This window comes from Urocampus carinirostris, chromosome 2 (assembly GCF_059441175.1).
Source record: "Urocampus carinirostris isolate Australia breed hairy pipefish chromosome 2, RoL_Ucar_1.0, whole genome shotgun sequence".
NCBI classification, from domain to species: Eukaryota; Metazoa; Chordata; class Actinopteri; order Syngnathiformes; family Syngnathidae; genus Urocampus; species Urocampus carinirostris.
The window spans coordinates 10,386,778-10,399,748 of NC_142350.1; the positions used below are offsets into that span (position 1 = coordinate 10,386,778).

Consider the following 12,971-nt stretch of genomic DNA (forward strand, 5'->3'; position numbering starts at 1 on the left):
GCGTAACATTTAAAATAAATTAAGAGATAAAAACAACATGTTGAAATTATTTTAGATATTATTTTCTTTCCCCCGCTTTTTAAAAAGAAATAAAATATGTGCATACATATTTAGGCAAAAATAAAATGCATTTAAAAGAATAAACCTAATTGTTAAGCTTTTTTATTTGTACTTAGTAGATCTATTTTATTTATTTTATTTTTTTCCTTTTTCTTTACAAAAGAATTATTTTTGAGTCACTACAGTTCTTTATGTTTTTAAACTTTTTATTAGTAAATATAATAAAAGTAAAGTAACATATTTAGGCAAAGGATAACGTAAAATTACAATAGTTTAGTTTTGTAGGACGCAAAATTTTTGTTTATACTTTTTTTACCTCATATTTATTTTTTTCCCTTTTTTTAACTTTATGTCCCTTTTTACATCCTTAAATAATCATAATAAGAAAAATATGTGCATACATATTTTTAAATAATATAAATAATTGTGTCTACGAAAATTCCAGTTAGAGATTCAATGAAATAATACAAACAAATAAATATGTAAGTATAGTATTGCTTTTTTTTTCTTTTGATCATATTACTAAATTTTAAAGTTATTTTTCTTATTATGCTGTCTCCACGTTTTAAGGGACACTGTATATTATTTAGCGCCTCATAGTGGTAATTCAGTAAAAAGAAATATTGATTTGAACAATGGGCAAAAATACACAAACTATCATTCCAGTGTTATATTTTTGTCAAAAAACAAAACAATTGTAGGTCGAGAAATTTGTGTTTCTTTTACATCGCATCATCCATACATAGTAGTCGTCGCCATGTTTGTCTGGCATTTTGCTGCCAGTCTGTGCTCATTTAGCATTGTTTTGGTTTGCATTAGACAATGTAGTGCCATCTAGGAGTGAATGATAACACAATGTTCATTTAAGGGACATGAGATAAAAAGAAACTATGCAAAAATAGTTATATAGAAATAAAATGCTGTGTTTTGGTCACTTTGGGTCTCAGTAGTTTGTATTTTTCCTTGTGCTTTTTAACACGGTCTGCCTAGTTTGCTTTTTTTGCAAAGTCCCTGGGCAAAAAGCTGCAGGGTGATGTGGCAAATAAGGAATTTCAAAATATGACTCAATAGTCCGTCCCTGTCAGGGTGTAAACATGCTAACTTTGTGGCTAAATAGGTGACTGACTTCTCAAGTGACTAATGCTAACCCCATTTAACATGCTATCAAATTTGTACGCAATTTTGACTTACTTTGCTGTAGAACTAAACATAAAGGGACACTGTGTGTTATTTGAACACCAGGTATAGTTTCATTGCCTCGTGCATCATAAATTGAGTGTGTTTGTTCCTCGCATCCCGTGTCCAGGCGGCGTGCATCCCCGTGTTGCTTAGCAACGGATGGGAGTTGCCATTTTCCGACATCATCCAATGGAACCAGGCCGTCATTGAAGGGGACGAGAGACTGCTCTTACAGGTAAATACTTGCAACAATAAAAAATGGACACACCGTTAACTCGTTCAGTGCCATAACTTATGGATACATTTTCAGAAGAATTGTCCCTGAGTGCCAAAACATGAAAATAGAAGGGATTGGCGCAGCTCATCAGTGAGTATCAAGCCTCTGGGAATCGTTTCGATAAGATAAATCACTTTAAGATGACAGAAGAAGCTTTGATCAGATCTGTGTCCACACATCAAAGAAGCCCACACATCCCAACGTTGCTTCCTTTTTTCGTCAAACGAGAGTGTGTAGGCGGTCTCATATGGTGAGGTGGATTAGTGAAGCAGTGTGGTGAGAAAAGCAGTAGATAAATACAGAGGTTTAACACTTCACCAGAGCTTTTTTCTTTCTAAGAAAGACAAAGAAAGAACTCCCTTCATCATCATTAAGGTGGACATGGATGACATTTTGTGCACTTCCGAACGCGATCGCCATGGTGACCGAAATAGTGTGAAACATCGGGCGCTGAAAATTGCTTGCAAAGATTATGCATCGTTAATGCATAAGTTCAGTGTTGTTGGAATGAAAAAAAGGAATGCATCCGTTCACAAAAAGACGTTTTACTCGGATGTTTTATTGGAAATGAGTTTCAAGAAACTTCGCAATGTTCAACTGCTGTTTACTAAACAATGATAAAAGCTTGAAACATACTTTGTTTTCTAATGTAAGATATAGGTTATAACTTTCTTATGATATCACCTATGCCTGTATAGTTACACAACTAAATGTTCTGCGGACCTTCAAAAATTAGTCTAAATGGCAAAAAAAAATAGCTGGCTCTTCCCATTTGAAAGTAATATCTGGCATTGGATGAGTTAAGATGGTTGTCGTGGCGACGCGGATTAAAAGTAGCTCGTACCATTGTCTGGACATGATTCTTGACGATTATATTTGTATTGTTTAGGTGCCGTCCACGGTGAGGGCGGTGGGCAATGAACGAGTTTTGGCTCTCAGGCAGAGGACACAAATGTTGTGGGACGCTTACTTCTCTTCTGTGGACAAAATTGTCCTCACTACACTGGAGGTAAATCTGGATGCCAATTCTGGTGAAATATGTATTTATTTTTTAAGTTATCTATATGTGTAAATTAGGTTTCAATTTCAATTTTTTTTAAATGTATTTTTAAATCAAATGATTTGTGACCAAAAGGTGAAAAAAAAAATGTTTTTCTTAAAAGAAAAAAACGTATAAGCACACAAAAATATGAATTTTGACTCATAATTTGATTCATCAACAATATGCCTTGTCAATGTTTTTTCAGTGATGGAAACAAATTTCAAAATACAGTATAGAATTGTTGTAATTGTAATAATAAGGAAATTACTTCTCTTTTCTTTTTGTAACATTCTCTTTGAACATCTGCATTTATGTTGCATCTACAGATGCCAAAAACAATGTTAAAATAATAAATATTAATTTTATTTTAATAAAAAAATGCATATTAATATATTTGTAGTTGACAACATTTATAAATAAATAAATACATAAATAAAAATGGGGGACATAAGATTATTGTTTATGGGTCGACATTTATTTTAATTATATTAAATTTGTCATGAACCGGAACAGGAGGAGAACCCAAGTGCGTGACGTTTCTCACACAAGCTTTTATTTTAACCCAAACGCCAGTGATTCAGCGATCGTTGGACGTAAGGCTGCAGTTTGGGATGGAATGACAGGAAGCCAGAGGCCGACGAGATCGATACCCATTGCTCAAGCAGATATCGGACAGATGGAGCTGTACCGGACAGGACGGGACAGACAGGATTAATATCAAACCTGGATATCGAAATTAAGCAGGACAAACTAGACTTGAACGAAACTGGAGATCGATATTAAATAGGACAAAATAGACGGGAACAATACTGGACAGGAAACACAGGCAGGGAACCGGACAAAGTCAAAACCGACGTCCCGGCAGCTGATTGGTGAACACTGTCTTTTTAAACTCCCGGCTTCCAAGAGGAAGCCGTCAGATCGTTATGCGAACTGTTGCCTTCAGCTCAGTAAGACTCTTTGTCCGTCTCCGTTCCCGCCCTGCTTTTTTCTGCCTGATTCCGGACCTGACAATGCCCCGTTCTGCCTGCCTGTTACCTGACCTGTTCCACCCCGTTACCTGCCTGCCTCCTGCTACCGACCTCGTTTACGAACTCGACACTGCCTTGATCTCCAGTCCCGGCCAACGACTAGCTATTCCCGCCTGTCTCCGATCACCCTCGCTAGACACGGAAGTGCCAATTCCGCATCTCCTGCTCCCCTTGGTTCTTCGATCCTCGGATCGTGGAAGCAAGCCCTTCTCTCCCTCTTTTCAATAAAACTGAGAAAACGAACGCTACTGGGTCCTGTCTCCGTTTCTGGGTTTGTGACAATTTTAAGATTCTCTTTCAATTTATTTTTTTCAGTAATTTGTTTATTTATCAATCGATTTTTGTATTCATCAATAGATATGTGAAGCTAATTAAATCCAGGGTGCAGGTTTGGTTTTGGCATTGGTTAGGAAATAGTGCAATCATTTAAGTGATCACAAACTATTTGGAGGGTAAACAACTATGATTGCTTAATATTGGTGGGGACACGTCCCCTCAGTCCATGTCAAACCTACGCCCTTGGTTACAATAGATTCTTTGATGTATTATTACATGTGTTATGAACAGGTATTTTGTGTCTTTGCACTTGTTGAGTTTGCTTTGCATGCTAAACAGATTTCACCCTGTAAGGAGTCGAAAAGGATTCTGTAATATAAAAGCGTCGCCTCCTCAAACTTCCGAGGTAAATGCAGATTTTAGTCACCGAGCACTCGCACAAAAAGAAAACTCGGCTGTTTTCCGATTTCCTTTTGAAACGTTTTCCTCCGAGAGATTTCCATTTGAATGGAAAAGACTCTGTTATGATTACAGAGAGGGATTCCCGATTCCAGAGTTTCTTTGGTGGTGCTTTTTGGGGGCGTGTTAGAGGGGACAGTTTCAAAGCGCACACCTGAGATGCCTGCAGACTCAAAGGGGCCTTTAATGTATACATGTGACATACTTTCTCATTATGCTGCAAATCTCGGTCCGAACATGCCCCGTTCCGCCTCACACTTTAATCGTCTTGTCCAAATCACGCTGTCATACAGTTCCTTCTTGGACGCAGTGTACATCAATTCATATTTGATTATTTGTTTTGGATCAAACGGAGCCTGAGCCGGCTGGTAATTTTTTCCTTGTTCTAATTGCAGACTAATTGGCTAAGATGTATTCATGTATTTATTTATTTTTAATGTGGTTTCAGCTCCACATGCAAAATTGATATATATCTGTCAAAATAACAACAGTAAATATAAAAAGTGTATTTTTCTATACCATCCTTTCTCTTTTTTGTGGGGAAGCAAAAGGTTTAAAATTGTGACTAAATATAGTTAAAATATATATTTTAAAAACATTAATTAAGAAATAAGTGTTTTATTTAAATTTAGAAAATGATCTTGCCAGATAAATAAGAAGTTTTGATCTGAAAAAAGCGTATTTTCACAATTTTAATTTAAAAAAATATATATTTAAAAGACTATGCCAATATAGAAAATTGAAATTTTCAAAATATTTTAACTCATACAAAAAGTGCATTGTTGTAAGTTACTTGTTACTAGCTGTCTGTTTAGCTCCATAAAATGTATTTCACATATTTGTCTTACCCCAGTTTAGCCTGTACGGGCCTCTAAATGCTAAAAAGGACCAGCCTCCTTTACCACCGAATAATTTCAGCCAATAGTGACCAATTTAAATGATGATCGACACATTGGTTAGTAAATGAATGTGTGTGTGTGTGTTTGTGTGTGTGTGTGTGTGTGTGTGTGTGTGTGTGTGTGTGTATGTATGTATGTATGTATGTATGTATGTATGTATGTATGTATGTATGTATGTATGTATATACATACTGTATATATATATATACCAGCATGCACAACGCACTTTTCTACAGAGAAATATCGAGTTCGCGGTTGCTTACCTTAGTTGCGAGACCTTGCGACTCAATGTTGATCCATATATAAGGCGCAGTGTATTATAAGGCACACGGTCAGCTTTTGAAAAAATAAAGGATTTTAGGTGTGCCTGAAAGTACGGTATTTAATGAGCATTCTAAAATCAGAGAATGTATAAATACTTTTCAAGATGTGGTTGACGTCAATATCCATCACGACTTTCATTAATTTCAGAATCTGCTTCTCTTTGAATTGAAGGCTGATCTTTTAGAGCTAGTTATATATAAAATAGATATAAATATAGGGAAGCATTTCATAAAAGACGATTTATGGCAAAGACCACACGTGCTCCCCTTTTGCACGTCCCCGTTTGTAAAAGAAAAGTGTGTCCGCTGCAGGGATTTATGCTTGAGATAATAAAGGCAAGGTTCTGGAGGTTGCTGATAAGCTGCTTATATACATACAGCAAACTGAGGAGGGGGGGTTATAGGGAGAGGGGGAGGTTGGACCTCACCCCATGGGAAACAGCTGTGCAGTCAGCCTGAGGTCAGAGAAGCGCTTGCGTCCCAGTGGGGATGCTACACGATAATCGCCTCATGGATACCTCTTAGTGGTAGAAATAGGAAGTACACCACGGAAAATAATCAAATGTTTCCTTTTTTTCTTTTTTGCAGATTATTAAGGATCGTGTATTTTCCCACATATCAAGAAACAAATACATGTGGAACTCCCTGCCAGGAGGTCTGCTCGTCCTGCCAGAATATTCCACCCACCTTGCGCATTTCCCTTTCTACTACCTGGGCTTAGGTAAATAAAAATGATATGCAACGTTTAAACCAAGGGTTGGGAACCTTTGGCTTGTTTCATGAGTACATCAGGCTTGGAGATAAAATGAGTCCTTTGCTATTCTTCTGAATCGTTCCAAATGTGAACTGAGCAGTGACAATCAATGTTCCCTCTAAGCTGCGTGTGTGCGCAATTTTCCGCGCACAAGAAAATTTAGCCAGCTCACAAAAAATGAGGGCTTGAAATTGCTAATTAAAAAGCGAATTAAGTCAAAGTTACAGTGAATTAAGGTAAAAAATACACGGGTTCCCCTGACGCTATGTTCTAAATGCGGTATTTTGAAGTAAATGTCGAAGTAGAATGAAGTTGAGTAAAGTCAATAGAGTTTTTGGAGGACTGGCTTCTTCGGCTCGGCTCACTAAAAAGAACCGGCTCTTCCGGGTCCCAAACGGCTCTTCAGGTTGTTTTTGCTTCTTTAATCCCTACACGACCAAATATTATGTAAAATTGTGCACAAAATGACTTAAAGGAAGGGGGGAAATAGAACAAAAAATATATATACCAAAATGAAAAAGTAGTGAAAAGCTGAGAAAAAAAAAAAAAAAACGAGAGAAAAAGATTAAAAAAAAAGAGCTGGAAAATTTCAGAAAAAAAGCCAGAAGAAAAAAAAGAAGCAAATAAAGGGAAAAGGGTAATAGAGAAAAAAAAAGCAAGAAAAAAGTAACAGCTAGGAAAAAAATAAACACAATGAGATTTATTTAAAAGGAATTTCAAAAAAAGGAGAAAAAACAGGGAAAATAGAGGAAAAAGTTTGTTTTGCATTCAAATAATTTCCAATTATATCAAGTTAATCTTGTTGCCAACTTTGTACTTCCACTAAAAAATGTAATTAAATACAGTTCTGTATCGTGCAATCGACTAAAAAAGTCCCCAAAAATGTTAGTATTATGCGATAAAAGATACCAGGAATAAAAAAAATGGAAATCTTGTGAAATAATTGTAAAAACAAATGACGTTTGTAGGCCCTGCAACCTTTGCAATCGTACATTAGGCAATTCATTCAAAATAATTTTGCATTGCCGGAAACTCGGCAAAATGTAACGTGATGTCAAGTTTTGGACATGTTTGATAATGATTTAGTTGCTACACTTGGGGTTGCTGTTGCTCACTGTTGTTTCAAGCGTTGCTCACCGACTTTGTGTGAACGCTCAGACCTTTGGAAAATTAGAGGGAACATTGGTGACAATTGTAACCCATGCGAAACCAAAGCAACTCTGAAATTGCAAAACATTCAGTCCAGCACCAAGGCGGAGCAGTGGTTAGCGCGTGTGCGGCACAGTTCTGAGGTCATGAGATCGAACCTTCCTGTCTGGAGTTTGCTTGTTCTCCCCCGGCTTGCATGGGTTTCCTCCGGGCACTCCGGTTTCCTCCCACATTCCAAAAGCATACATTACCTGATAATTGCCTGGTCCAAATTGTCCCTGGGTGTGAATGAGCGAGTGAGTTGTCTGTCTCTGTGTCCATGCGACTGGCTGGCAACCAGGATAAGCGGCACGGATAATGGATGGATGGACAGTCTCTATTACAGTTTACAATCACGGCGATACACTAACATACCCCATTTGCTGTACATTGCTAAGGAATCCTTTCTATGGAAGGTCCTCAAACATTATACCATATGTTCAATGTTGAGTCACTTTATGATGAAAACCTACAGAACAAACTGTAAATACCTGAGGCCATTCAAAGTAGTGACATCTCAATTTTTGCCGATGATGCTAAACTGTCGGCTTTCTTACCAAAAACCCAGGTGGCAGGAACAATTGATTCTCTCCGAAATGACATTAAATCAGTTTTTCTTTGGTCCGAAAAGTGGCAACTGCAATTGTCATCTCATAAATGCTTAGCACAGTCGTTTTTACATGGTTCTGTTCCGCTGTATAACATTAATGATCATGATTTGCATGTTGTTACTAAACATAAGGATCTGGGTGTCACTCTTACTTCAAACTTAAAGTTTATCACGCATATCGCCAAAATTACCAACAAAGCCAATAACATAGCATCAAACATTTACAGAAACTTTTACAACAAGAACCCAGCATTCTTAGTTCGAATGTTTTGCGTTTATGTTAGACCCGGGTTAGAATATAACAGCGTTGTGTGGAACCCTTACTTACTCAAGGACATTAACCTACTGGAAGGAGTTCAACGACGGTATACGAAGCGGATACCTGGGATGCACAGCTTGTCATATCCGGAAAGACTACAAAGACTGAACTTGGACTTTTTGGAGCTCCGTAGAATTCGATTTGATTTAATTTTTGTGTTCAAAGTACTGCATGGAATGATCGATGTGCCTTTCGATCAATTTTTTGAGTTCTGTCGTGTTGATGGTTTACGTGGTCACAGATATAAGTTACGGGTGCCTAGACCTACCAGCAACTTGCACGGAAACTTTATTTCTTTCAGAATACCAAAAATTTGGAATTTTTTGCCTGACCGGGTTATTAGTGCAAATACGGTGCAAACCTTTAAGCAAAGGTTGGCAGAAACAGATCTGTCAAATTTCCTTAGGGGAGGGGGCGTAAGGTGACCATATTTGGCCATGCTCACTCTCAGCATTAGTTTTTCTTTTTGTGTCATGTTTTGATTAATGTATCCAACAATACCTTCAATAAACAATTTCATTTCATTTCATTTCATTTACTCATACATGCCAGCAAAGGACCCAGAGCAATCTGATCGGGTGAAAGGTAGAGATGGGCAGAGCTATGCACACAACACAAGCACTTGCTTGTGACATTTTTACAAAATCATTTTGGTTTTAAATCCCTTTTTAGGGGCAAAATTATGGTTAAAATGAGCCGTAAAACTCTTAAGTAACTATGGGAGACACGTTTTAAGTGGTATATTTGTTGATATGGTAGACAGGCTCTGGCCTTATAATTATTATTTCATAATTTTCATCACACCATCTAACTTCACTCAGTGAAATAAAATTACCTGAAAAATTATCTTTTTGGCAGTTTTGTTGAAATTTGTCTTTAAATATATTTGGTTCTCCCCCAAAAAAATATATTTTCCTTTCCTGTCTTTTTGAATCAAATAGGGAAAAGTGGAAAGACTGATACTGTAATTTTCTTTTTTTTTTTAAACGTCAAATGGCCTCTAGAGCGCAGTCGATAAGAACTAAGCACTGTTGTGAGTACTGATTCCTTGAAATAAGGCTTATATCGGCACCAATACCAATTAAAAAAAAGATGACTTTAATTGAAAAAGAAAATATGTGATTTAAAGCTTTTAAAAATTAAAATACCTTGAAATAAGGCTGGTATTGGCTTGGTAAGCTTAAAAATTGAAAGTTCTAATGTAAAAATATTTAACATATGTCTGAATATCAGAATCGATACTACTTATTGATAAGTGATACTACTATCAGTGGCTTTCCTCTGCCCGTTTTGAATCAAGGAAAATAAATTGGAGATCAAAAGAGCGGAGATTTTTATTTGTAGAAAGACTTGATCAGTACCATATATCTGGTATTGGTATCGAGCCGATACTGGGCCATATTTCAACGTATGGTTATTCGCAATGGCTAGCGATGTTGGTGTCGGTCTGGAAATGCGTCGTATCAAACATGCCGAGTATTTTAATGCTTCAAAATTGACAAAAATAACAATTGTTACAGGTATCAACCCGAATCAGGAATTCACCGCCATCATCCACGCCATCTCCCCATTGGTGTCTCAGTCTCAGCCAATAATGAAGCTCCTTCAGGTGGTCTCCAAGTCCAAGTACTGCTCACAGGTAAGTCGATTTAAAAAAAAAACTGCGTTTTGAGCAAGAGAATCTCTTCATCTCCCGAGAACACACCCTCAATTTTACAGTTATAGCTTGAAAGATCCTTGAATTCTCCAGTTCAAACAGTTTTTTTTTTTAATTATTTAACTCAAAAAAAAAAGCTTTAACTCAGCCTCAAATGCGCAGTTATAGCTTTAAAACAGCTTGAACTCTTTGGAGCTGCTTGAACTCTTCATGCACAAACATGTCTTACATATTTAACCCTAAGTTAAAGTTTTAACTCGAGCTCAGCTCGACGTTTATAGCTTTAAATCTGCTTGAACTCCAGTTAAAACCGGTTTAGATATTTTAAAACTTTAACTCAAATATAAATGCTTAAATGATGTATCAACTCTCAAATTGTGGCTTAAAACCTGTTATTTAGTGTCCAAGCTTTGATTCAAGCATTTAACTTGTGAGTTCAACCTTTAAATTTTAGTTAATTCTTAACTCACTGTATACAAGTTTTTTCCAAGCCCTCCTTTACCCTGACTCGGTCCATATTAATCATTTGATCAATTAGTTACAGTCAAAGTAATGCATTTTTTTGTGGCTTTTTTTTATTTAGCACTGCAGTTGGGAGAAAAATTAGCTAAAACATGAATTCCAAAAGTAACTCACTTCAATTAAATGTTTTGAAACCCTATATATATACATATTTTTGTTGCCTTGTGTAAATTGAGGCAATCAAAATATGTATACATAGGTAAATACATGTAAATATTAAAATTAAATTACTAGTTAACTTTCCTAGGTAATTAAGAATTAATTAAATTAATTAATTTAATATCTAGCTGTTTTGATCAACACATAAGAGAAAATAATTAGATAAGCAACTGGGCCAAAATATTTTTCCCCTAAAATAATGTTTAAAACGTCTTTGGTGATGAAAGTTATCGGTTTAAAGCGCCTAACTTAACTGAGTTAAAGCAGGCTCAAAGTAGGTTCCAGACTTGAACTCAGTGCTCTTGCTCCAAAAAATGACTTTTGTCTGTGATAAATAAACATAAAAAGCACTGTTTTTTGTTTGTTGACCACGCTTTTGCTTTTAAACCTCCTTTTCCTAGAATTTACTTTTGACAGCGTTATCAAAAGAATTAAAACACATAAATCACTTGAGCACTAACTGCATTTAATTAATCACAATTAATGCACCAGTTTGCTTTTGTCCCTGTTTCTGTTTTTAAATAATATTTTTGCCATATTTTACTTTTGACAGCATTATTAAAAGAATAAAGATAAACGAATAATTTCAGAACCAACTGTAATTAATTAATCACAATTAATGCACCGGTTTGCTTTTGCCCCCCGCTTTTGATTTTGAATTTATTTTACTTTTGATAGCATAAAAGTAGGCAAATGAATCACTTAACTGTAACTAATTAATCGCAATTAATGCACCGTTTTTGCTTTAAAATGGTCTCTTCACAGATCATCATCCTCTGGAATAGCGAAAAAGCCCCGCCCAGTCGCAGCAAATGGCCGCCCATGCCCGTCCCCCTCACGGTGGCGGACGGCAAGAGGAAGGTTGGCGTCTTTTTTGTCCCGTTTGATCGTTTCTCTTCCGAACGACACCGATGAATTGTTCTTATCGGATTCCTCGACACCGATTCATTTTGTTTTGTGGGATGGTGTTGCAGACCAGCAGTCGCTTCCTGCCTCACGTTGCCATAGAAACAGACGCGGTTCTGAGCCTGGACGAGGATACGGTGCTGTTGACCAGCGAGGTGAATTTCGCCTTCCTAGTGTGGCGGAGTTTCCCCGATCGGATTGTGGGGTACCCCCCGAGGAGTCACTTCTGGGACCCCCTCAAACGAGCCTGGGGGTACACGTCCAAATGGACCAATGACTATTCCATAGTCCTGACCGGGGCTGCCTTCTACCACAGGTACAAAAAAAACAGACAAAAACGTTTTTCCTTTTGAGTTATAATAAACAACAATAAAAACAATTATTTTGCTCTAAGAAAAAAATGAGTTAATATATAGTAGTCTATCCAGTGGTACATAAAATAATTTAATTTTTCAAACTCCAAATGTTTGCTATTTTAGTGCACAAACTTGAGACAAAAATGTGATTGAAATGGGTGAAAAAAATACGTCAAAAATGACCCAAAACCTTTTAGGAGCAGCTGTCTTTGTGGCTTTTTTAGTTACAAAAGGCTACTATTAAAAATGGTTTATTTATTTGTTTACAATAAAAAAAACGAGAAGTCCATGGACAGTACGTCATCTAGCGGTGATTAAAAAAAATGACATCTTTATTTTCAGCGAAACTCTAATTTTTTGCTTTTCTTGTTGCACAAAATTGTCAAAATAGAAAAAAATTATTCTATCAAACTGGTAGAAATAAAATTATAGGAAATTAGCTTTAGTCATTTTGACTTTTGTATTTAAAAAATAGATACATAAATTGATAAAAAAAAAAATAACAGAAAATGTATTGAAGTTCATAGAAATGGACGTCACCCGGCTGTACTTGACCAAGACCCACCACAGGAAATGGTTCCCCCAAGACCCTAGTGTTTAAGGCACATATGTCAGAGTCAAGGCCCGCGGGCCACATTAGGCCCGCGAGAGGGTTTTACCTGGCCCGCGTGACGATATCAATATATTATTAGATCCGGCCCGCAGGCCGCTGCAAGCCAGCAGCCCGCAGTACGCATGAATACTACATTTCCCACAATGCAACGGGGACGCGCCGAGCAGGAGCAAAGCGGGAGGCGGTTTGATTTATTCAGCAGTCGATCAGCAGCAGTCATTAGCATAACAGCAAAAATTAGCCCACATATACCCATCAACAATGGCTAAACGGAAGGTGGACACTGAAAACCGGGGCTTTCAAACAAGGTGGGAGTTGGAGTACATGTTCACGGAGGTAGC

The 12,971-nt window shown here is 36.9% G+C and overlaps 1 protein-coding gene across 1 annotated transcript in view; it reads left to right on the top strand.

Annotated features, from left to right (window-relative positions):
* ext1c (exostoses (multiple) 1c) overlaps positions 1-12,971 on the top strand; it is a 93,900-nt gene that overhangs the window by 77,708 nt on the left and 3,221 nt on the right. The window contains exons 4-9 of the mRNA XM_088328860.1: positions 1,367-1,474; positions 2,406-2,525; positions 6,135-6,267; positions 9,938-10,056; positions 11,521-11,616; positions 11,730-11,977. Of these exons, the coding sequence (XP_088184986.1) occupies positions 1,367-1,474; positions 2,406-2,525; positions 6,135-6,267; positions 9,938-10,056; positions 11,521-11,616; positions 11,730-11,977 (824 nt within the window). The remainder of the gene's footprint in view (positions 1-1,366; positions 1,475-2,405; positions 2,526-6,134; positions 6,268-9,937; positions 10,057-11,520; positions 11,617-11,729; positions 11,978-12,971) is intronic.